The 26,931-nt window shown below is 38.9% G+C and overlaps 1 protein-coding gene across 1 annotated transcript in view; it reads right to left on the bottom strand.

Moving 5' to 3' along the window:
- The window catches only part of hck (HCK proto-oncogene, Src family tyrosine kinase), a 32,774-nt gene extending 5,843 nt beyond the window's left edge, over positions 1-26,931 (bottom strand). Inside the window, exons 1-12 of the mRNA XM_073471142.1 lie at positions 26,698-26,931; positions 17,619-17,758; positions 11,766-11,799; positions 10,954-11,047; positions 10,706-10,801; positions 9,536-9,639; positions 7,231-7,380; positions 6,543-6,695; positions 6,265-6,447; positions 3,083-3,159; positions 630-783; positions 126-257 (exon numbers count right to left, since the gene is read on the bottom strand). Of these exons, the coding sequence (XP_073327243.1) occupies positions 126-257; positions 630-783; positions 3,083-3,159; positions 6,265-6,447; positions 6,543-6,695; positions 7,231-7,380; positions 9,536-9,639; positions 10,706-10,801; positions 10,954-11,047; positions 11,766-11,799; positions 17,619-17,750 (1,309 nt within the window). The 5' untranslated portion in view covers positions 17,751-17,758; positions 26,698-26,931. The remainder of the gene's footprint in view (positions 1-125; positions 258-629; positions 784-3,082; positions 3,160-6,264; positions 6,448-6,542; positions 6,696-7,230; positions 7,381-9,535; positions 9,640-10,705; positions 10,802-10,953; positions 11,048-11,765; positions 11,800-17,618; positions 17,759-26,697) is intronic.

A 26,931-nucleotide genomic window follows, 5' to 3' on the forward strand; every position in this document is an offset into this window, starting at 1 on the left:
TGCATTCATATCCTTATCATATATATGTTTATATGCATATATATTCAGGTGTAGAAATGGGTAAATCCTTTGCAAGTTCCTTGCTCTAAATACTACATCAAAGTTAAAAGTAGTGATACACTTACCTGGGTATGGTGTGCGTCCATAACTGATAATCTCAGTCAGCAAGATACCAAAGGACCAGACATCAGACTTAATGGTGAAAGATCCATAGTTAATGGCCTCAGGGGCCGTCCATTTGATAGGGAATTTGGCTCCTGTTTTTTGTGGAAAATTGAAAACCAGTCAAAATTTGAACTAATGTTAACATTGTTATTGAGACATTAGTTGGCTTCTAATGACACTTCTGAGAATTTCCCTGCTGGTGACATGTCCTCTCAGACTCGTACATCTTCTGCTTGTTCAGTAAGCCATACAGCAAGTCACTTTCGTCTTAACTCCCTTCTATTTTAGTCACTCATTTTGTAATCAGACATCTTGCTGACATAAAAGGAATTCCCCCTAAAAACTGATGAAACCATGACTTCTCTCATTTCATCAGTTCTGGAGAATCACTTTGCATGTTTGTTCATCACTTCTGCTGATGACGCCTCCCTACATAACATGTGACAGTGAATATTGTGTCGTACCTTCCCTGGCTGTGTACTCGTTATCTTCAATGATACGAGCAAGGCCAAAGTCAGCAATTTTGCAAACTAAAGCCTTATTGACAAGGATGTTGGCAGCTCTCAGGTCTCTGTGGATGTAATTCCTCTGCTCAATGTAGGCCATGCCCTCTGCAGTCTAGAGACAGATAAGTCAGGGTAAAAAAGTTAAAACATAGTTCCCAATAGTGCCTCACTGGCAAAGAAATGTTAGAAAACAGCCCTTAAAAGGATGCTTGCTATTTTGTGTGTGAAGATATACTGACATCTGTAGTCTCTTTCTGTAGTTCCTTTGTGTTATCACTAGGTAAGAGCAATCTCTCTAACTGATGAATAATTCCACATGGTAAAATCTGTTATGGGATTGAATCAAAACAGGCAGATCTTCCAGGTCTTCCTCTTCCCTTCCCTCGTTCCTCATTCTATTTGAAGTGAAGCCAAACTCTATCATAAATTCACAATATAAATAAATAATTAAATAATAATTCATATTTCAAAGCCAGCAGCTTTTATAAAAGAGGTTGGTCACTGTCGGAGCGGCTCTACACATGCCAAGCTGTACCACCAATATGGATAAGAAATGAGTGCAATAGTAACAAGAGCTGTTATAGTTATAAACTTGACAGGACAGCTGAAACTCTCCAGTGGAAACAGAATTCAACTTTGAGCTTCTGAAATGAATATTTTTTGACAGTAATGATGGAGCTCAGGATTTTTCAGGAGGACGGTTTGGTACATGGACATGGATTTCTTTAGTGCTTCTCCAGTCTACTGACAGCTCAAAGCAGTGGTGTAGTCTACGATATACTCAGGTATAAGCCGTATACCCTCCTAAACTCTAGAATTTCCCTATAACTACATAAAAATGCAGAAGGATACGTAACAACATAGTCTTCTGACAGACCTTGCATTTCAGATTCTGAAAATACATTTAATATTTAGGATCAGTTCGGCTAGCAAATCCATAGTGTAGTATAGTATATCAACTAAAATAAAATAGACTACACCACTGGCTCAAAGCACTTGCCACATTCACTCATTCCCACATACACATTCATTCACTGATGGCAATGACAGCAATTTGGGGTTCAGTATCTTGCTCAAGGATACCGAACCAGCGATCTTCCTATTACTGGACGATCATAATCAAAGAAGCTGCTGTGCCTCGTGCATACATGCGCACATCATTGGGAGATGCGTTTTTATTGTTGCTGCAGGTAATGTAATTCTTGAACATTTGTTGTTTTTGACATGTTACTTTATAACTTGTATCCTGACTTCTTAAAAATAAAATCATTATTAAAAATAGAACATTATTTTGTTCACAAGCCTGCAGTACAAAGGTAAATGCTAAAAAAGAAGAAAAAAAAAGAAGAGTTTGTAAATGTATCTATTTTTCATTTCTCTTTTCAAACATGTCTTTGGTTTCTATACTGCATATGGTTTACATATTCAGTACCAAAGACATAATGTTACCTACATTCAGGCTTGGGAGTGTAATAAGGATAAAAAATAAAATAAAATAACACTATTCCATTAAATGTACAGAAAAAAATACAATGAGATTACAATTACATCTTTTTTTAAAGTGGGGATTATCATCAAGATTACAATTTTCAACAGAGCTGCCTGCTTTCATGCATTGACCAAGAGACTCACCTCGTTTAAACTTTTTACATGCTCCCATGCACAATGTCCATTTTGCCTCATGATAAAAAAATGAATTAATAACTGATAACGGCACAAAAAGAGGACACTGACAGCACACAGACAAGATCCATGCAGCGTCTCTCCCTCTCCTCTGAACCACAGTGCAGGCACGCAGTAGTGACAGTGGGTTACCATATTTACGGGATGCTCTCTGAAATTTCTTGCAATCACTGGTAACATCTACTGAGCATCAGCAATATATGTGAAGTGAGTTGTCTGCACAGAGCCAAAAGGATTACATAAGACAACACCCACCCCAGCCTCAGTTTGTTCACCCTGCTGCCATCTGGCAAAAGATACAAGAGTATCCACTGCTTCATTCCTCAGGCTGAGACTCCTCAATTCATTCTCCACACTCCAGTCTTTAAAATAGTTTGTTTTATTTATGTTGTTTCTGTGATGTAGCATAAAGGAATTCAAACTCAGTTTTGTTTTGCAACCCAGTGTTGTAAAATGATAAATAAATTAACCTTAAACATTGAACTCATCTGCACAATATACTACATGTACATACTGTATTACGACACTTTACAAGTCTCACAACACCACTCTGGACTCCAGCGAAACCATAGCTAATCTTACAGCAATTCATTATCATGGCCTATAGTGAAAAGACAAACAAAAATATAAAATACAAAATAAACGCTTTCACTTGGTGGGAAGTTATTTATTTTCTCCTGTCTTTATTGGAATATTGACTGGAGCTAAATGTGGCAAATGAATCTCACCTGGGCAGAGAAGTCAATGAGCTTGGGGAGCTGCACACGATTGCCCTCATCACTCTTTAAGAAGTCCAATAAACTACCTGTAGGGAAACATTTAAACACATGATCAAATACATGCTACTTGTAGCCTAAAGCTCAATGCATTTGACACATTCTCACCATAATCAAAATATCTGTGACCTGGTGGTAGAAAAAATACAACTATTCTTTCCCAACATGTATTGACTAAGGTTTGAACTTTTGATGTTAATGAATTTCATGTCCCCTGCTCCTATTAAGGAACTATTTAAGAGACCACAGCTTTCTACAGTAAGTGCATTATGAAAAAAATAAACTGCAATTAAACTATATTTTCCTTGTCCCTTTGATCTATGGGTTAAATTGTTCCCTTTCTGCAATGGTTCTCAACCTTTGCTGTCTGAAGAACTCCAAGTACTCAAGTCACACCAAATGTGTTCATTTGAATTTACTTAAGACTGTCACACCGCGGTGAGGTTTGTCGTCTTGGGTTTCTCGTTTCAGGTCACTTGCCCTTCCTCATGTGTCACCAGTCTGATTAGGCTCGTTCGAGATGAACTGCGCTGCCTGGAAGGTGGACGAGACCAGGCGGCAGCAGCAGGGGGCGGTGACAAAAAGCTGCAGTCCAGTCGGACAGTTTCCAGCCGCCGTCACAGAAAATACAGGAAGTCACAGAAACATTTACATCCTGTTAGATCCACCTGTAGGCTACCTGTAGTTTGCAGAACACGTTCGGATAGCTATGGCTGAAGAAATTGCGTATGCACTGTCATTTATAAATCATACAATCCCTAAATTTAAGAAACTGAACTACTGAATAAACAGTCCAAACGTTATCACAGCTACATATATAGGCTACACATGGGGAGGACGAGAAGCAAATGTTTCTTATAGTCTTTATTGATGTATTTATATTTGTAATTATATACAGTATATATGTGGGAATATGTGTGTATCTGGCATTGTATTCTATCCTTTGTTCTTTTTGTCTGCCTTGTAAAGCACTGATTGCTCGTTTTGATAAGTGTTATATAAATAACCTTTATTATTATTATTATTATTATTATTATTATTATTATTATCAACCACACAAAATATGTTTGTTAACAGATTAAACCTTCATTGCACAACATAAGATTCATAAAATCTAGCATTAAATATAACAATTACACACAAAATTAGGATTTTCGACAAAACGTAGTGTTTGTAGTCCTAACTAAGAGCCAATCAGTTCTTTGATCAGGCGACAGCCAGGCGTTTCCCATCATGCCCTGAGGTCTTGCAGTCGGTGGAGAGCAACTGCGGCGCCTGGCTCTAAAAACTGCGGCCGCCTTGATCTCGTGAGGTTATCGTTGCCGGCGCGTGCATGACGTCAGAGCAAGTCGGGATCAAGTCGGACACAAATCTAACCGGCATGCATTGTGCGGTGGTCGCCGGTGATCGATTCTGCGCATGCCTGGCTCATCTCGAACGAGCCTATTGTCTCACCTGATCCTTGATTGTTTCCACCTGTTCCCCATTACCCTCATGTGCTTATAGTCTGCGTCTTCCCTTTGTCTTGTGCCAAAGTGTTTCGTCCTTGTCCGTGCACCCAAGCCCTTAACCACAGTCATAGTCAGTTTTGCCAAGAGTTTTGCTACGCCATGTAAGTTGTTTTCTGTTTCCTCCTTTGAGAGTGATTTTTCGTTTGTTAAAGTTTTCTAACTTAGCATTGATTTTGTGTTATTTTGTAAACTGTTTTCTTTCCTCCCTTTTGGAGCGATTTTGTGTTTAGATAGTATTAGATAGTTGGAGAGCCTCCTGTTTAGGTGAGCCTTTTCTTTTGTCCTGTTGAGCAGTAGTTTTGGTTTTCCTCCTTCGGGAGCGCTTTGATTTGTAATCTAGCCTTTTGTTTTCCTCCTTCGGGAGCGATTTATGTTTTAGGGTCTTCCCTGATTCTAGTGTGTTTTTTGTCTCTCCCTTTTATTGGAGATTTCCCTTATTAGGAAGAGTTATCTTGCCAGGCCTTAGTTTATTTAGTGAGCTTTCATAGCCCAATTGTTTGTCACTCTTCAAAGAAGGATCTGAAATCAATAAAGTGTGCTTGTACGTGATATCCTCTGCATCTAAGTCCTCATTTTAGTCCAGGCCTGACAAAGACGAGAGGTTAACACGGTTAATTATAGAGAAGTTGATATTGTTACAATAGTAAACTATTTGAACAGTTTTTTCATTTTGATATATATTTCAACTGTTTATCAATACTTGTAGCCAACTGTTTAAGATTGCTGTGCTTTCACACACTCTCAAATGCAACATGTAATGTTCTGTTACAGCTGACTCACTATGTTGATTATGAGAACATTTAATAATATGACAATTTTTTTTATTCCATCCTGACTACTGCAAAACTACCCCCTAAGGGTAACTCCACCAATGTTCCACATTGAAGTGTGTTTACAGGTCTTTTATAGTACTATTTATGTAAAAAGTAGTTTAAAAACTTTTGTTACTCCAGAAGAAGCTGCATGTAATCTGATAAATTGCTTCCAGTGATGTCACTTGGTGGCTAAATGCATTGTGGTTAATATGGGTGCCTGTTTTTGAAAAGCAGTCCACTGTTCTAACATTGCACTCCTATAACACTGTTGGACTCATTCTGGACAGTTAGAAAACAAATTCTGAAAATTATACAGCAGAACCAGAGATATCATCTTTTTTATTCACACATTTTACTTCCTTTTCAAAACCTGGCGCCTACAATACGATGCAACACGATGCAACTTGCCACTGAGTGACAGCGCTGGAGGCAATTTATCAGATTACTTGCAGCTTCCTCTGGAGCAACAAAAGACTTTATACTACTTTTCACTTACACAGTAGGACTCCCCAAGACCTGTTAACACACTTTAATTGTCAAAGTTATGATATGGATGTTTTACATGCTGTTAAACGTAGAAAGGCGCTGTTAAACATCCATATGGACTGGGTTGCACCATTAATTCTTAAATCAGATTAAACTATCATTTAACTTGAATTCATGTTACACTAAATTAAAAAATATCAAAAAGTTAAAGATTCGATTTAAACATGGAAGACAGGAAAATGGATGTGGAATAAAAGATAAAGTGAGAGTGTTCTGCTCATGCACTGCATCTGTACACACACACACGCACACACACACGCACCTTTCTCCATGAACTCCGTGATGATATAGATAGGCTCCTCCTTGGTGACCACAGCATTGAGTCGGACCAGTTTGTCATGCTGTAGACTCTTCATCAGGTTGGCCTCAGCCATGAAGGCTTCAACTGACATGCTACCAGGCTTCATGGTCTTCACTGCTACTTTTGTGTGCTTATTGTATGTAGCTTAAAACAAAACAAGGATTAGCATTCAGGAATTAATTACTAGCTTCCTATCCCTATCAATACCTGGATTCTAAAATGACTGAGATCTATCTCACCCATCCAGACTTCTCCAAACTGGCCAGCACCAAGCTTCTTTTCCAGTTTTAGTGATGATCTTGGGATTTCCCAGGCATCTTTCTCCCATGGCTTCTCAGGTTTGGGGCTCAAGCATGCGTTGGTCAGGGTTTGGCAGAGACCATCTCCCTGCTCTGGAATAAACAGGGAAGAATTTTAAATTATTTGTTTTACAATGAAAATCAGTGCAATACGTCAATCTTATTTGCTGGGAAAAATATATAATTTAACTAATCATTTTAATATAATAAAAACACTTTCATCCCGATGCTGATGCAGATAATAATTAAAGAGCAATGAAACCCATTTCTTTAGGAATGACCCTGATAATATTTCACATCAGTTGTTGTAGCTGCCCAGCAGAGCAGAGTTTGCTTTGCATTTGTATAAGCATCATGTTTACTGATGGAAAAAACATGAAGTTACTCTTTTCTGAGACAATTATATGTACAATGTGTAACTGCTGCCACTAGAGTATTCTCAATCAAAACAATGAAAACAAAAGTAGTGTGATGACATCGTGAAGTAGTGTTGTCTTCATTGTTAAACAACCACCATTCCTGAAGAAAATCAGGCTCAACGAGTAAAACACAGCTGTGAGGAGGTAAAATTATTCAGTGACAAAGTACAGACAGGAAACCGTCTAAATTATGACAGCAGTGAACTCACTCTTGTAATGGCTGACCAGCTCCTGCAGAGTGCTGAAGGTGTTGCGGGGAGAGATGTAGAATCCTCCATTGTCGAGAGTACGGATCTTATAATGTTTAACTGTGTCACCAGACTGGACATCGCTGTCCCTGACAGACAGAGAGTAGCTACCTGTTGTAAAAGAGAAAGGAAGCAGTAGTTACAATGTGACACATAGGGAATTATTTAATGCTGATGCCAATCTAGTTTTCTCTGGACCCCTGCCAAATCTCACCAGTGATGACATGTTTAGCCACATGACGTCATTTAACTGCTGGCTGTCGAGGTAGTGTCCAGCAAACAATGTGGGTTTTGTAGATAATTGGTGTACTTTCTGGGGAAACCATGGTCTGATTAGAAGAGATAGCATTCATCCCACTTTGGATGGAGCGGCTCTCTTATGTAGAAACCTTACTGAATTTGATAGTCGTCCAAAACCATGACAACCCAGAGTTGAGACCAGGAGGCAGAGCTGCAGCCTTACACGCTCCTCTGAGCTTCATTTAGAGCAGTTACCCACCCAAACCCTCACTGAGACTGTGTCTGTCCCCCGACCACTTAAACCAATTAGAAAAAGAGGAGTTTCACATAAAAACTTGATAAAAGTCAACAGTACAACTGTTAAAAAAAATAGGAACATTAAATGTGGACTCTTAAACATTCTCTGTCATCCAAAGCCCTTTTAGTAAATGATTTAATATCAGATCATAATATTGACTTCTCACTGAAACCTGGCTGTGTAATGAAGAAGATGTCAGCCTTAATGAATCCACTCTCCCCAGTCATATTAATACTCACATTCCTCAAGACACCCGGCCGAGGAGGTGGAGCTGCAGCCATATTTGACTCAAGCCTATTAATCGATCCTAACCTAATCAATCTGACCTGGAAAACAATACAATACAACCTGGTCCTTTTTCTGAATTCTTATCTGAATTTGCACAGTTTTTTATCAACTTTAGTCCTTAAAACAGATAAAGAAATTATCGTGGGTGATTTTAATATTCACATGGACATTGATAATGATAGCCTTGTTACTGCATTTACCTCATTATTAGATTCCAGTGGTTTTCGTCAGTGTGTATATGAACCAACTCACTTTTCTAATCACACCCTTGACCTTGTTCTGGCATATGGCATTGAAATTGAACATTTAATAGAATCATCTTTTATCAGACCATTATTTAATAACTTTTGAATTCGTATTGCTGGACTACACACCACAAGGCAAACATTTCTATTCTCGATGTCTGTCTGACAGTGCTGTAGCTAAATTTAAGGAAATCGTTCCATCAGCTTTTCATTCAATGTCATGTCCCAACACAACAGTCGATTTCTGTGCTAATCTTAGTCCCTCCCAGATTGATCATCTTGTTGATAGTGTTGCAGACTCTCTGTGAATGACACTTGACTCTATTGCCACTCTAAAAAAGAAAACAATAAAGCATAAGAGATTAGAGAACATATTTCTCCCATATTAGCCTCTCTGCACTGGCTTCCTGTAAAATCCAGAATTTTTAAATCCTCCTAACCCTAACCCTCACATACAAAGCCAGTGGCCAGGCACCTGCATATCTTAAAGACCTAATAGTACCCTATTACCCCACTCGAACATTGCAGTATGAGGATGCAGGGTTACTTGTGGTTCCTAGAGTCCCCAAAAGTAGAATGGGAGGCAGAGCATTCAGCCATCAAGCTCCTCTCCTGTGGAACCATCTTCCAGTGTCGGTTTGGGAGACAGGCCCCCTCTCTATGTTTAAGAGTTGGCTTAAAATTTCCCTTTTTGATAAAGCCTATAGTTAGGGCGTGCACAGGCTCTTAGCTATGCTGCCATAGGTTTAGACTGTCGGGGGATTTCTTATGATGCTTAACTTTCTTTCTCTCTATATGTATACATTCATGTCTCATTAATGCATGTTATTGACTTGGCTTCTTCCCCAGAGTCTCTGTGCTCTCGTCTTGCAGGTTATCATAGATGGTGGTTGGCCCTACTGCTGCAGTCCTGCTTTACTTCTACTATCATCATCATCATTATTATTAATAGTATTGTCATTATTATTATTATTATACTTTTAGTATTATTAATATTAATATCTCAATAAGTAAAGCTGTTATCACTGCTGTGAAATGACAAAATGAGGAATGACAAATGAGAAACAAATCACCTTTAACCTTAAATTCGAAGGGGGCATTCCAACAATTTAGTATTGCACATCCATACATTTGAGGATCACAAATACAGATTAAAAAAAGGTCTATTAACGCTAAAGCAAAAGGGTTTACTCACCTTTGGTGGTCTCACTGTCTCGGATCATATAGGATCCCACTTTGTTCCCAGGGGCCAGCAGCTGCCTCTCTGCATCTTTCCTGCTCACACCCTTGAAGAACCACCTCAACAACAGGACACAGATCAGTTAGTACAGAAACCTTTTAACCTCCTTGTGTACAAGTCATTTTCCAGTCATACTGCATGCTTTATTTTAGGGATGCACAATATGGATTTCTTTCAGCTGATACCGATAACTGATTATTACCTGCTTCTCATGCTCAGTACTGATAAGTTAACCAACAATTTCACATTTTTTTCTTTAAAGGGGAAGTTCCTATAACCTGGTACCTTATGCACATTGTTTATGCACCTACTGTGTCAAATTGTGTAAATGCTGCTCTTGTTGAGTCAGTAAAAGCAGTTTGGCTTCATATTATATGCTCTATTTACTGGTTTTGGTGAAATTCTAGTCGATAATATAAATTTCCCAATATGTGTTGTTCACTTCCACTTTGTGAAAAACTACATTACTACACTAACAGGCTGGACACACTGGATGCCTGTGTGCTGTGTGGCGGCTGTGTTACTGAGCTGCTGCTGCTGTTGCTGCTGCTGCTGCTCACTTGCGTGTTTGTGTTCACATAGGCAGCATGGCAGCTGCGTCGCTGCTGCAGGGTGGCTCCTGCCTGCCCTATCTGTTTACATGGAGTTTGACTTTGATAATTATCAAGAAATATGATGAAGCGATTTTCCCCACTGAAAGAGCGAGAAAGCTGGAGGGGAAAAGAGAGAGAGGGAGGGAAGGAGGGAGGGAGGGAGAGAAAGTGAAAGAAAAAAGAAAGTGAAAGAAAGAAACTGCCCCTCACCTGTTGTGTGTATTCTCTTCATGTCTGTGATATATTCTACAGATACAGACATTAAAACTGTGGGTAAACACTGGTATGATGTCTATAGGTCGTTTTCAGGTCGATTTTTGCAAAGAACCGCGCACGTGTCGCGGTACAAATAGACAGAAACTCAGAATCTCTAGATGATGCAATGCAGCAGCCACACTTGACACGCACGTGAGAAGCATGTCTCATGCATCCAGTGTGCTCAGCCTGTAAGTGCCAGCTAAATACAGTACATGATGCTAGTAAGGCAAACCAATAATGCATAGAAACAGATTTTCAATGTGAGTTCACTTACTCCTCTGCCTCCAGAGTGTCTTTGGCTACATAGTTACTGGGAATGTAGCCTTCCTGGCCTGTACTGATTAACATAGCTCTCCACCACTCTCCTGATCTACAGAGCAAGAGAGAGAGAGAGAGAGAGAGAGAGAGAGAGAGAGAGAGAGAGGACAACAAGACAAAGACAGAAAATAGGTGTGAATATTTTCATGATAAACCACATTCTCTATACTGTATGTCCAAGAGAAATGTTTTTACTCAACTTACTCCTCTAAGATTACGAGCTTATCTCCTTTCTTGAAGCCAAGATCTCCTTCATGAATGGCCTCATAGTCGTACAGTGCCATGGCAATACTTTCTCCTACAGCAGCATGGCCAGAAAGAAAATGAAAATGCTATTCGGGGAAATAAATATGGCTTTTGCTTTAATATGCGACAGCTATGAGACTGTTTACCTTCTGAAGCATTACATGCTAAGAAATTACAGCCTGAGAAAACATCATTGTGGTTGTGGAACACTAAAAAACCCCACTGGATAAACTGAAAACATGTGGCAGAAACCAAGCCTGCTTTTCTTGGTTTGTGAAAAGGAAGTTCTTCACAAGGGTGTGGGAGTGAGAGAGTGCACATGAGTATCAGTCTAAGTCATTTTTTAGTAGACATACTGTACTCTATTAGAGTCTGAATCATGCCCACCTTGTTACTAACATTGGGTTCCCCATATCTTGAATTTATAACTGACTTCCGTTTAGGCCTGATAATAATAGCAGGGCTGGTCTTCTGTGTATTGGAGGCCTGTGTGGTGAGGCGGTGAGAGGGGTTGTCGTTCTGAACTTCTCTTTCCTCTCTCTCACATGTTGTGTTGAGCTTCACACGTTTGTGTATAACCAGCACTGACCTAGATGACGCTGCTTAAAGTGACTGTCTTTTTAGCATACTGATGCTCTTGATAGTACAGGGTGAGTGCTTAGACCTGCAATTGACTAACCTTAGTGGTAGATTAGAGGTTGAATGGTGGTTTAATGTAAAATGTAGAGTCAAGTGTATTTGTGTATATGTAAGTAAAGATTGTGACTCACCGTCAGAAGTGTTAGCATTGGATGGCATTTTGCTCTGTAAAGAGAAAGACAGAGAGACATATAGTGGTATAAGGCTAAGTGAAGAGTTAAATTCCCTCAAACATCCATTCCCTCTTTTGTTGTTGATTTAAAGTGAGAAAAAAAAATGTTGAAGCTGCATTAGTTATTGGGCTACTAATGGGCAGCGCAACTCCCTGTTAACACAACAATATCACCATATAAAGTAGAGCCAATCACAGTGTTTGTTTACAATAACTTTTTTTACTCTAAACTAGAAGTTAGTCAGTGAGATGTTGCTGTTGGGTTGATTTGATTAATCAAAGATGCTAGCCACACAACGCAGTACATGAAATAATCACAGCAGAAATGTCAGATAGGTTGAACCACCGTGTTTAACTATATTTCTATAAATATATAGCCGTAACTGTATAAAATGATAGTTACAGCTGAAAATAACAACAGAAATAAATAAGCTTGAGTTTTTTTCCTTTTCTCTGATAAAAAAAAGTAATGGGAATAAACCCATTTCTGACTCTTCAGCCATTTCTGCATTTTAACAACATGATTGTTAAAAGGTGGGTAGAGCAAGTGACCAGCGACCAGAAGGTCACTGGTTCGAACCCCGGCTCCCCTGGGCAGAACTGAGCCACATGCCGAAGTATCCTTGAGCAAGATACTGAACCCCGAAATTGCTCCTGACGCGCAGTTGGCACCTTGTGTGGCAGCCTCTGCCGTCAGAGGACCCTGCGATGAGCTGGCGACTCGTCCAGGGATATACCCTGGCCTCCGCCCATATGAACACTGGATTTGGCCCCAGTAAGCCCCGCAACCCCCCGAAAGGGGGGATAAAGCGGCAACATTCCCGCGACCCTCACGGATATAGCGGTCAAGAAAATGAACTGAACTGAACTGAACTGATTGTTAAAAGGAATGATCAACAAACACTTAATTTCAGGCGATAGTGCATTACTGGACATGGTAAATATAATATTATTAGTAAAATCACATTACAAATGTGTTATATTATGGTACTTAAACTGGAAATTGGCAACTTTTTTGCTTAAACTTAGTATTTTGAAATAAATACTGATTGCACAGTGTAATAGCTATAGAGAAATCACCATCTGAGTAAAGATTGGTTCCCTATAAACCTTGTTTTTACTTTGCTACTTAGTCTGCCATCAGGCTGGATTTTTCCCGGAAAAATGAAAGATGAATTATGGCACATAAGTGAGTCTAATACCAAACAAAATAGGAAGAGGCATTGTTTCCCCAGTCTCTATCCCCAGGTAACAGTGAAAGAACTGGAATAACTGTGGAAACTCTACACTGCAAAAGAAAAACAACCCCGCTGACAGAGTAGGCAAAGAAGGTGAAGATGGAAAGTGAAAGAAACCGAGGTTAAGCAGGAGTGAACCGACTGGCAAATGTTGTGACAAATTCTGTTCCCTCATTGATATGTGTTTCCTCTTACCACCAGGACTTATAAAAAACAAACAAACAAACAAACAAAAAACTGGCATTTTTGTACTAGATCAGTAAGTAACAAATCCTGCCTACTTATTAATACAAACAGCTGTTTTACTCTGTCTTTTCATAGCACTGAGATCAGACTTTCTAGGTCAAATTGGGATTCTTACGGTTAGTTTTTTGCCTTGGTCAATAGGCTGCTAATGCCGTCTTTGCGACAGCGATGCAAAGAGTAATAACACAGCGAAACACTGGAGGAAAGATGTCTGTTTTTCCACTTTAAAGTAATAACACGTTAATTTTGTAGCACGTTTCCCCTAACATTGATCATATGGCATGTACAAAATGAACTTAAAAGTACAGAATTGTCTTATATTCTACAGTTCTACTTTCTGCAGTTATCTTTAGATGTCTGGATTTGTAGTGGGTATTTTCCATATCAAAAACATTTTGTTTTCTACAAAGTAAAATACTAAACTATGTAAAGATCAGACAGCCAGACAGATGGTCTGTGAATGTAGACATCTGCAAAATAATACAGTACATGTGAATGTCTTAGGCGTTGCTTAATAACTCAAATATTGATCATACATTGCCTGCTTGAGTGCTATGGCTCTGCTTCTGACACTTCCTCTTTCTTCATTGAGGAGAAATGAGAAAAAGCACACAGGAAGTAGCCAGAGGGAACCACACTTACACATAGCCACACTGCTACTTTACCCATGGCTCCGACCAAAAGTCTGGCTGGTATGCAAAATTATAGCAAGCAACAGGAACACATTCAGAGTTAATGTTTGAACACATCTATGCTCTCTGAAGAGCACAGGAAAACTTGTGGTAGTGATCAATAAAACTGTTACCTCGCCATACTTTCAGTCTTTCTGCATTTGACACAGTTCATCTTTGTTGTTCTTTATTTAAAGCCAAGATATTACTACAGGTGTGTGCAACCATCTAATTTGAAAAAAACTTCACAAATGCTTTTTGGTCATATATAATGTGACAAAAGACCTAAATTCATAGTCAGCAGTGGAAAGTAAAACGTGCATTTACTCAAGTAAAGCCACGTGCAATTAAGTGCAATTTTTATATTTGATACTATTCATTTATTATTATTATTATTATTATTATTATTAGTAGTAGTAGTATTCATTTCATGGGGAAAATATTTTTTAGCCCACTACATTTATCTCATTTATCTGCCTGCTATAGTTACTAGTTGCTTTTCACATAAAATACTTAAAATACATAAAAGTTAAGTAACTTCTAAAATTAAAGCTTTTTCTTTACTCTCCTCTTTCTAATTGTCACACTGTAAAAAAACGAAGTAATTTTACTGAATTGTTCCTGTTTCTTTTAAAGATTTTCCTTGTATTTTTGAAATCCACAAAATATCTATAACATTACACAAAGAGTCAGTGAATTTACATGTCTAAATTAGAATATCATGAAAAATCTGTAACTGTGAATAACCATAAAATTTCCATGGTTTTACAGAAAAAAAAATCTACATAAAAACGCTTTAGACTGAAACTGAAAATGCTATATTTAAGTTTAATATTGTAATTACTTTTATTAAGTTAGAGTTTAGTTAAAATTTGTGACTTCACAGTAATAGAAGTGTTGGTTCTGTAGTTACATTTGCAAGTATTGTGTAGTTACATAGATTTGTTTGTTCATTGACAGATATCTTGTATAAATTGTATATAACATGTTCACAACAAAAAACATGAATAAATGTGTTTTTATCAACTTTCTGGCAATGTATTTCACAAACTACTTAGCAACTTTACTTTGAAGACCTTTACACGCTGCTGTGCGGGAACCACCCTGATATGAACTGGTGCTGGTAGCAGTATGTTCTGCTTGTCAACACAAACACTAATGAGCAACCACTCCAGGACACAACCCCCACAGCCCCCACACCAACCGCCGCAGCAGACACCAGCTATCACCCCCTCCCTCATCCCCACATCCCTGCGGGCACCCAATGCAGACTCTCTCACACCCCCCTCCCCTGGGACACTTGCACACCCCCCACTGCCCCCTACCAACTCCTGCAGCAGACACCACTCTGCACCACCCCTCACCCCCCTGCTGTCACCCTCCACAGACCCTGCCACACCTCCCACCCCCCAGACTGGACTTAACATCAAAGCCAGCCAGGTGAGGAGAGAGCTGGAGAGGCTGAAGCAGAGGTAAGCAGCTAGACCGGACCGCATCAGCCCTCGCGTGCTGAAGGCCTGTGCCAGCCAGCTCTGTGGCGTTCTCCAGCACCTCTTCAACCTGAGCCTCCACCTTCAGAGAGTACCAGTGCTTTGGGAAACATCCTGCCTCGTCCCAGTGCCCAAAAAAGGACATCCTGTGGCACTGGATGACTACAGGCCGATTGCACTGACCTCTCACATCATGAAGTTCATGAAGAGGCTAGTTCTAGCATACCTCAGACCCCTAGTGTGCCCATCACAGGACCCCCTACAGTTTGCTTAGCATCCCCATGTTGGGGTCGATGATGCAATCATCTACCTGCTGCAGGAAACCTACTCCTCCCTGGATAGACCCAACACCACTGTCCGCGTAATGTTCTTTGACTTCTCCAGCGCCTTCAACACCATCCAGCCCAGGCTGCTAAAGGCCAAACTGGAGAACCTGTGGGTGGATTCTCCCCTCGTCACATGGGTCAATGACTACCTGATGGGCAGACCGCAGTTTGTGAGATTACAGAACTGCGTGTCTGACCATCTGATCGGCAACATCGGCGCCCCCCAGGGAACTGTGCTGTCTCCCTTCCTCTTCACACACCTTCCTCTACACTGCAGACTTTAAGTACTGCACTGAGTCAGGATGCTGGCAAAACTGATGGCTATCATGGACAATGCCTCTCACCCCCTCCACAAAACTCTGGACAAGCCTAAGAGCAGCTTCAGCAACATACTCATTCTCATCTATCTATCTATCTATCTATCTATCTATCTATCTATCTATCTATCTATCTATCTATCTATCTATCTATCTATCTATCTATCTATCTATCAAGAGTTAATTTGTGGAATTTCTTGCCTTCTTAATGTGTTTGAGACCTTCAGTTGTGTTGTGCAGAGCTAGGGTTGGTACACAGTTTATACAGTCAATAGCCCTATTCAACTACTGTTCTAATCCATATTATGGCAAGAACCACTCAGCTAGGTAAAGAGAAATGACAGTCCATCATTACTTTAAGACATGAAGGTCAGTCAGTGCAGAAAATATCAAGAACTTTGAATGTATCCTCAAGTGCAGTCGCGAAAACCATCAAACACATGATGAAACTGGCTCTCATGAGGACTGCCCCAGGAGAGGAAGACCAAGAGTTACCTCTGCTGCAGAGGATAAGTTCATTATTGTTACCAGACTCAGAAACCACAAATTAAAACCACCTCAGATTAGAGCCCACATAAATTCTCAACATCAACTGTTCAGAGGACACTGCGTGAATCAGGCATTCATGGTTGAATTGCTGCAAAGAAGCCACTACTGAGGAAGAACAAGAAGAAGAAGAGAAGTGTTTGGGCCAAGAAACACAAGGAATGGACATTAGACCAGTGGAAATCTGAACTATGGTCTGATGAGTCCAAATTTGAGATTTTTGGTTCCTACCGCCATGTCTTTGTGGGATGCAGAAAAGGTGAGCAGATGGTTTCTACATGTGTGGTTCTCACCGTGAAGCATGGAGGAGGAGGTGTGATGGTGTGGGGGTGCTTTGCTGATGACACTGTTGGTGATTTATTCAAAATTCAAGGCACACTTAACCAGCATGGCTACCACAGCATTCTGCAGTGACATGCCATCCCATCTGGTTTGCGCTTAGTGGGACCATCATTTGTTTTTCAACTGGACAATGACCCCAAACACACCTTGAGGCTTTGCAATGGCTATCTGACCAAGAAGGAGAGTGATGGAGTGCTATGTCAGATGACCTGGCCTCCACAATCACCCAACCTTAACCCAATTGAGATGGTTTGGGATGAGTTGGACTGCAGAGTGAAGGCAAAGCTCCTTCAAGACTGTTGGAAAACCACTCAGGGTGCCTACCTCATGAAGCTGATTGAGCGAATGCCAGAAGTGTGCAAAGCTGTCATTAAAGCAAAAGGTGGCTACTCTGAAAAATATAAAATAAAAAACATATTCTGGTTTGTTTAACATTTTTTTGTTTACTACATAATTCCATATGTGTTCCTTCATAATTTGGATGTCTTCAGTATTGATCTACAATGTAGAAATTAATAAAAATAAAGTAAAACCATTGAATGAGAAGTTGTGTCCAAACTTTTGACTTGTACTATATTTATACATATATACATTCATTTTTAAACTTTTCTCATCCATGACAACATTACTGCTTACAGCTTTGCTCCCAGAGTTTCCTGCGGTGGGGTCTTTGACATAGTGAGCCGTCTGTGCACGGTTTTGTAGCTCGTCGTTACCAGAACCTTTGCTGAGAGGGTCCTGCTCCTTCTTTGAGCCCACACAGCCCATTGTGCCTTCTGCAGGAGGACAACAGAAGAAAAACAGTAAGACATGAAGACTGTGGATACCAGCAGTAAAACGCATTTTGAATGTTAAATGTAATGTAATTAGTCAGATCTAGTTCTATAGCCCAAGAGTAAATTGATATGTATCTACAGTACTGAAGTCTCAAGGCTGGGATGGTAAGATGCACAACAGGACAAAAAAACAGAAAACAGATCATGAACTAGAGTCTGTCATACTGTATTTACAAACGACTTCATAAATGAACAATTACAGTATTAAGTGACTTTTAAATGTTGTTTGCAAGAAACAGGAATTGCAGAAACTTCACCATGAGACTGAATAGAGGTTGAACTGCAGAAGCAGTTTGGACCTTCCAGTGGCTGGTTCTGCTACCAATCTGCGCTGCTATTGGCTAGTTTTACTGCCTCTGTTGTTCTATCCTGTGTGCTTGATCTTCTATCTCAGGCAGTTTAACTTAGCAAGCACTTTTGATGATATAACATAACATTTCTCATGTTCTCATAGACGGACAGTGATTCCATGATTTAGTTAAAATGGCCCAGATCCACATGCTTGCTTAGAAAATTCAGAATATGATGAGTTGGCAAATTCTAATGTCTTTTGTGAATAGGTTTGCTGTGACATAGAGCTGAGACGTCTGTCATCTTACTGGATGAACATGACTGATTTTTGGGATGCTGTATGCTGTGGTCTCTACATTGTTACTCTTTATTATAGCTTTACAACAGCTACAATACTGTTTTTGTTTTTCAGTTAGTGCTATTGAGGTGTTCTGTGACAGGACAATGCAAAGTATTCTATCTGCTGTGCCAATAAAAATATTTCCACACAAGTGCTCATCTGTAACATCTAAGGAATACTACTTTTCTTTTTGTATCAGACTATATGTGCATGTGTGTATCTACATGCAAATGAGTATGCTGTAATATGTTACAAGGTTTAACAGGACAAAGAACAAAAAGGGAGTCTGTGAAGGTAGATACAGTAGAAGCTATGTTTTATAGCACTCACTGGCTCACATACACAGATGGAAAGGAAAGACAAGACAGGCACAGACAAGCAGCTCAGTGAAGAAGATTATCACTCTGAACGAAGGATGTAATGTTTATCCTGAGCACTAAACAGTAGAGGTCCTGTAGCTGTGCAGCTGATCTACTATGACTTTAGATGTCACATGTCACCATGGATTTAAAAGCTACCACGTAAGAGGATAGGGATATCTCCAGTGGAATAACAAGTGGCAGGAAACACCAACACTGATAAAAACGGCAATGTTTCTGCAGTTATCATCTGTTTTTATATAAATATCAACAGCCTTTACCATAATAATTATGAAACTGCACTTTACTCATGTACAGTGGTAAGCAATGGAAAATGTTTCATTTAGACACAGGAAGTTCCGGTGTTCTGTAGATTAGTGGTGTTAACATATTACTTCCTTTTTTCTCTCTGTTACAAAGCTTGTTCCTCTTTAGATGGTGAATCAGAGGAGGGTCAGGTGTCTTTGGACACTTTGAACTTCTATTTAAAACTCTTTTTTGAAATTCTTCCAAGTAATGAAAAGACATGGCTCCCAGTCATATTCTTATTAATATAAAATGAAGGTCAACATGAGGCTGCTGATACAACATTGCCCTAGTTTGGATTTGTAAAAACGCAGCTATCATTGGTTCATCTTAGTTTGTGTGTAAATCTAATTCTACTCTGCTGGCTACACTTAATGAATACAAACTGGACAAAAACATTATTGATTTAAGTTTCAGTGTCAGTGACACCCATTGTGACTAGCCCAACAAGCCAAGGCAAAAAGCTGAAGGTGGATGAAAGCTTATTAAAGCTGCAGACTGAAATGTTGGTACAAGCAACAGATTACAGGATCATTTGAATATCTGTTGATTGAATGATAATTTACAAAATATAGCTTATTGCAAGTGTTAGTAGAATTTAGTAAGATTATAGCATCATTCTAATTCTGCAGATGACATAAGTTTTAGTTTGAATGACACATAGATGTGTTGATTCCAGCACACTCATCACAGTGTAACAAGGTTGGATTCGTGATGACTAGTGAGGCGGGACATTGCTCTGTCCTGCAATTTTCACCGGCTCACGTAATTTCGTTACAAAAACATGCCTGAAAACAGTGCAACCTAAATCACAAGTTTTTAGAAAAGCTGCCATGAAATCAGGCATTTAAGGCCAAATCAATCCCAACAAAAGACTGTGAAATAAAAAGTTGGTCACTTCAGCATTTTTACCCCCTTGATGGCTCATGCTTTGACTACACTGATACTTTCACTTCTGTGCTGCTGTGAGGTTATGTCAAATAAAATCAAATACTTTCAACTACTTTAAACAATAAGAGTAGAGGCAGCTTGTGAGAAGAGTTGGTGTGCAAGAAAAAGTAGCGATATACCAAAGAGTAAAATGAAGGGGTGCTGTTGTGTGTACCTGTGACCAGTATGGGTTCACTTTGAGCACTGGTCAGACAAATTCTCTGGTAGGTCAATAGAATTTCAGTTGTGAGCAGGAAACACAGAGTAACACAATCCACTCACCAGAGCCAATACAGCTGACTAATTAACACATGTCAAGTTTGTTTCATCTGTAAAATAAACTTTATTTGGGATTGTGTGCCCAACTATTTTTTGGCCTGTAGCGGTAACTTGCTGCAATCTCTAATCTCTTTCAGCGGGTACAGCGGTCAATCTCTAGGCCCTGCAGTCTGCACGTCGAAGTGTTTTGCAAAATACTGAACCGCAAATTGCCCTATGGCAGATATACTGTTATCATCACTGGAGAAGAAAGCAGGTGTTTTGGACTTAGAACATCTAAGAGAGTCTTTTGACCACGCAACCTCACTGGCTGGACCTGCCCCAGGGAGGAAGAGAATCGAAATAAGAGCCATGCTAATCCAGCCTGGTTTAAGGCTGCTCCTGGCTAATGTCCGGTGACAGGAAAAGAAAATGAACAAAATGGGACGTGAAATCCGAGACTGTTGTGCCCACAGAGACTTGTCTCCACCACAACATCTCGGATCAATCTGTTGCACTCAACGGGCTACAGTGTTGGTTCTGAGCTGACAGAGAGCAGGACTACAGAGGGACCAGGAGAGGTGGACTAACATGATGCTTGGTGCTCATGTTAACAATGTGTTTTACCCCTATACAAATGTAAACATTGTCACACACACAGTCAAAGTGGAAGGACAGTATTTCCCAGATGTCGAACTTTTAATATGAAGATGCCGACCACGTTATCATCACCATCTCGTTGCTGCTGCTTACATACACCCTGACACTAATTCAAAAGATGCACTATGTGTTTATGCATATTTGTATATCAATAACTATGTATATGTTTTGTAATTTTTGTAACATAAAGGTGTTTACAAACTTTCATTTCATTATGCAACCCTGTGTTGTATAATGACCAACAGTGTTGGGCAAGTTACTTTCAAAATGCAATTTATTACATATTACTAGTTACCTTCATTTTAAGGTAATATATTGCATTACAAATACAATTACTCTGCGTAGAGTAATATATTACTTATTACACTACTTTTAAGTTACTTTCAACAAAATGCCCAAATAACCTATATAGAACAATTAAATAGCCTAGATCTTTTTAAATATAGGAATGTCCTTGGACACAGGGATGAGCAGGCAGACAAAGGATCAAAGTCTGATATGTAATGAGATAGGAATAAATATTTATAATTGTAGGCTTAGTCATATGAAACACAATAGATCTATACCTTCTATAATGTAGCCTATAATGACATGATGAGACAAAAATCTCTTTTTCTATGCCTTTTTATTTTAGTCCACAGAACAAGGAATGCATGGACATATAAGATTAAAGAATGTAGATTAAAGTGCGCTCAGAGGATCAGGCTTCATCATTAGGCTCATTTCAGTCACACAGAGACTGAACAAAGAACTTATAGGCTCTGCTGTATTAAACACACAGAGCCTATATTAACATGATCATGTTGGTGTGGATGGATAAACACCTCACTTCAGTTGGTAACACAGATTGGAACGCGTTACATGACGTAACTGTGGTAATATATACCTGAAATATCATTAGTAATGTGTTATATAACTCTGTTACCGCTAAAATAAATATAATACTGTAACGCGTTACCCTCAACACTGATGATGAATAAATTACCTTGTACCTTGTATAAATGGTTCCTATGAGTGTGTGGTGCCTTGCTTATGTTGTAAAGTGCTTTTAGTAGTGGTTGAATGAACTACTAAATGCAGTCCATTTGTAAGTGATAGTAATGATGTTACCAGATCTGTAAATCCTGTCCAATCCTTTTCCACTGCAACTTATTTTCTCTTCATGTTAATAAAAAGGCATATGCTTTCAGAAATGTTTAGTTAAGTGAAATCAAATCCCTGTTTTATAACTTAGGGCCTTGATGCCCAGCATGTGGCCTTTGTACCCTCAAAAAATTGCCCTGAGCCTTGCCCTTAAGAATTCCAAACCTGATTGACTGGCACCCTCGCAGTGATGACAAGACACGACAGGGAATAGGTGAATGAGCTTATTTACCAAAATCCTGAACTACTGAGGGAATTAAACTTTTGCTACCTGTTGCCACAAGTTGTGGTTACAAGATATAAGAGATGGCTCATTGAATTTGTCAACTGCTTTAAAGACACCATCATATTTATCTGTCACATGTAGGTTTGCCACCTTCAGTGCAAACAAATAAGGGACACAATCCACAAGTTCTAATTTAATAGCCTATTTCTCTGTTAAGTCTTGTGAACCTATTTTGGTTTTATTATTTCTTGTAATTCCAAGCATGTGAAAATGTAGTGTATGCATTAGAGTAGGGTGTAAATGAAAATACAGGACAAATCATGTCCTGTGTCCATTTTATTTATTTATTTATTTTTTATTGCAATTTTATAATACTGTATAATACTGTAATTACACATATTAACTAGATAAAATTTGTGACAATTGACAGGAATAGAAGTACTGTTTTGTAGTTACATTTACATTTTGTTTATTCATTGACAGATATCTTATATAATTTTGGAGGTTTTTACGACCAAAACTTTTAATAAATGTATTTTTAATGTATTTTGCTTTATTTAGCTTTCTAGCAATATATTTTACAAACTACTTAGTAACTTTACTGTGAAGACACCACTGGACTGTCATGTGTGAGACAGTGCAGAGAGCATTGGAGTCAAAGACGGCCCACTTTAACCATCATGCTTTGTACTGAGCATTTTAAGTTTGCTGTTTTATGCTCCAAATTGCAAATGTTACTTTATATTATGAAACAATTATATGTTTTTAAAAACATTTTAAGATGTTAAGATGTAATATAACAACACAAAAAGAAAAAGAGTAATAGTCAGCAAAAATAGTAAAGTTTGCTAACATTAGTCACCAGCAACTGATCCTATCAGACAGAGTTAAGCTGTAGCAGCAACAAAACCAAGTGTGTTGAACTGAGCAAGGCTGTGTTTTATTGCTTAGGAATTCAACCACCCATCTAAGAGAGGACAAATGTGTTACTTCTTTCAAAGTAACATAGTCATATTTGAAAATGAGCACTGTACTATTCAAGAGCAGTGGTACTATCTAAACAGGCAGCCACATTCAAGAGCATCACAGCACCTTTCAGAAGAGATTAGAATAGTCATGCTACCTCTCAGCCAAGGTCTCTATTTTTGATCAAAGTGATAGAGTTCAGGCAGTAACATATAGGCTATAAGTATATGCATACAGAATAGAATTAACACAATAGCATGACTGTTAAGAGTGTCAAAATGTTCCTAGTACATCTTCACTGCTCCAAAATATTACTCAAAATATAACACAAAGTGTTGTTATAAACACTGTCCAATTTATCATACAGTAACTCCATGGTTAGCATTTGAATAAAGACCCAGTTCAGGATAATCAAATGATATCATGCAATGCAAATTAGTCCAACTGCAAACATCAAGCCACTTAGACATAAAACTACAAGACCATAAGAAAGGCAGCCACATTCAGCAGAAGCTTTCAGGCTGTGTGAATGACAAATGCGTGTTGATGCTTTGTTGATATGAGCCCAAAACACAACAAGAGTACAAAAATGCACACAACATGAAAGACCTACTGACTGGTATACTGACTGACAGTTCAAGTGAATGCCACGATTACATGATGGTCTTGTTTATGAAGAATCCCCTCCTATCACCAAACTAGTTTGCCACAGTAACACACAACAGCCAGGACTTAGAATCGGCAGAGGACAGGGATAATTTATGTGTGTTTTGTTATGAGGGATGGTTTCTTCCTCAGATGTAAATTTTTGGGGGCCGTGAAAGGCTGCCAGGCTGTGTGTGTACCTGTTTGGGCTGCCTTGCATGCAACCAACTGGATGTCAGGAAGAAGGAAGGAAGAAAGAAAGAAAGAAAGAAAGAAAGAAAGAAAGGAAATCTTCTCACACATGTGAAAAAAGCAGTATAAAACCTTATGTGGCTCCAGAGGAAGCTGCATGTAATCTGATAAAGTGCCTCCAGTGATGTCACTCAGAGGCTGCAGTGCATTGTAGGTAATGTAGGCGCCAGGTTTTTAAGTGTGAGGAGTGTGTGGAATAAAAATATGATATCTCTGGCTCTGTATCAGTTTTGTTCATTTGTTTTTAACTGTCCATAAGGAGTCCAACAGTGTTAAAGGAGTGCAATGTTGGACCAGTTGACTGCTTTTCAAAACTTTGCGTCTACATAACCCAGAATGCAACTTAGCCACTGAGTGACAACTGGAGGCAATTTATCAGATTACATGCAGCTTCCTCTAGGAGGAGCCTTGCAAATTCTACAAAACATACTCCTCACAAAACAAGTTAATTTATTAGCAAGCAAGGAGATAAGCAGCTGCAGTCCAAACCACACCTCCTCCAAAACAGCCTACTTGTTTATGGCGCTATGTTGGCTAAGGAAGACAATAAACCATAACAGATCAAAAATAAACTGAAAATGTTATTAAAGTAGCAATTTAGCAGCTATGAGGCAAAGAAACAAGAGTCTCTGCATTTGAAGCACAACAATATACTGTTTGAGTGACACCGACAATAAAAATGGTCTAATCAATCAATGAATCAACGTGTGTATACACACATACGTACATATGCATCAATGTTTGTAAGGTGTAGCAATGTGGTCTCAATGAATTTAAATTCCGCTCTGATAGGCAGTTCTGCAGTGTATGTCCAGGGCTTTTATTGTGAAAAGTACAAAAAAGACTATGGAGACTCATATTATTATCATCTACATAAGTATAGCCCTTGGCTATAATACTTTGCTGCAGCTGGATATACTTGTCCCCTGGAGCCACAGAAGGCTCCATACTACTTTTTTCACATATGCAGTAGTACTCCCCAAGACCTGTAAAGACACTTTAATGTGTCAAATTGGTGGAGTTACCCTGTAAGTTACTTTTCAACAGAAAATGACAGAAGACAGATCTGCAGGGTGCCGCTACCGCAGAATGCTCAGGTGTCTTTACTTCTTACTACATGTACTGACAGTCTTATTGGACTGAATCTGAGCTCCTGCACCACTTGAACGTGTATTTGCTTTGGTGTTTGCTGTTGCTACTGTCAACAAGATTTAATTTACTTGACAAATAACCCATATGTAAAAACTGAGCCTATATTATTTATATATCAAAATACAATGTTTATATATAGAATTATCTATATCTTACTTATATGATTATAAACATTTCAGAAATTATATTTAAGATTATATACAAGATCTAGCCCCAGGCAAGATTCATTAACTTAAAGTATGTTCATATTTCATTATTGTAAATATTGGATCATAAACTGTATTATTCTTATAGAGTCGTGTGGTTACATTTTTCAAAAGGAAGTTGAGTTTTATTCGCAAAATTTGAATTCTGCTTCTGCCATAGAAAGAAACACTTGCAACCATCCAGGAATGTTGTGTCATTTGAAAAATGTAGGTTGTAATACTTTACTTTTGTATTCACAACATTTGGGGAAAAACAGACTGATGAGGCTGCTGAGATATATGAGAAATGGGACATTTAACATTGGGCATCAGTATGATGTCATACTGGCATTTCTGCATTGTACATAACATGCTGATATTTTCTTTACCAAGAGGTTCTTGGTAAGATTCCTTGGGATTAAAGCAATTATCTTTAAGAGATGACCTGTAAGTGGACAAATACATAGTCTTCATACACTACAATGTTGCCTGTATTTACAGTACATCTGTTGTATAACTATGGGGGGCTGTCAATGATGTTAGGCTATTCAACATCTAAAATGAAAGTCAATGTACAGACACTAGAACACAGAACAGAACAGAAACTAGTCTGCATTCTGGTTACTGGTTTAGTCTAGATGGACAGTCTAAAAATAACTGACACACACACACACACACACACACACACACACACACACACACACACACACACACACACAGAGAGAGAGAGAGAGAGAGAGAGAGAGAGAGAGAGAGAGTTGAATAAGTGAAATGATTAAGCAGTAAATTAACACAAATTAAGTTAAGGAAATACTTAAGGCTTCTAACATTATAGAATGTAATGTAAGAAAACGCTGAGCAGCACCATTATAAAGCTGTGTACATCATTATCAATACATTATCACGTATTTCTTTAGATCACTTTCTTGTGCATATTACGACTCTGTTTTTTTTTTTACAACTCAAAGACTTCGAAGATCCTCTTTTTGGAACCGAGCATCCTTGTTATAAGTATAAAACTTTGTAAATGTGTCCATCGTCAAAGCGTGAGTTTAGCATTCTTCCCTAAATTCGTCAGACATTAACTGTAACTTCATAGCCTATTTCTGTACTATTTAAGACAGTGTGGCCACTCCATTTCCACACAACATCAAGAAGACACTTACCGCGCTTCAACCAATCACTTCGACTCTTAATTCTGCAGTTGTGTATGATCTTCTAGATTCGGGTGAGCGTATAAAGAATATTCCTCATTTATTTTAAGTTGGTTCCATGCCTTTGCACTCGTTGTCTTTTCTTTGGTTCAGGTTGAAGCTGCGGACGAGGCGACAGAGCGCAGCGTACTGGACTTGGATGAGGAAGTTTGAGCTGTGCGCATCTGGCTGAGTGGTGAAAAGAGG

Source organism: Pagrus major, chromosome 7 (assembly GCF_040436345.1).
Source record: "Pagrus major chromosome 7, Pma_NU_1.0".
NCBI classification, from domain to species: Eukaryota; Metazoa; Chordata; class Actinopteri; order Spariformes; family Sparidae; genus Pagrus; species Pagrus major.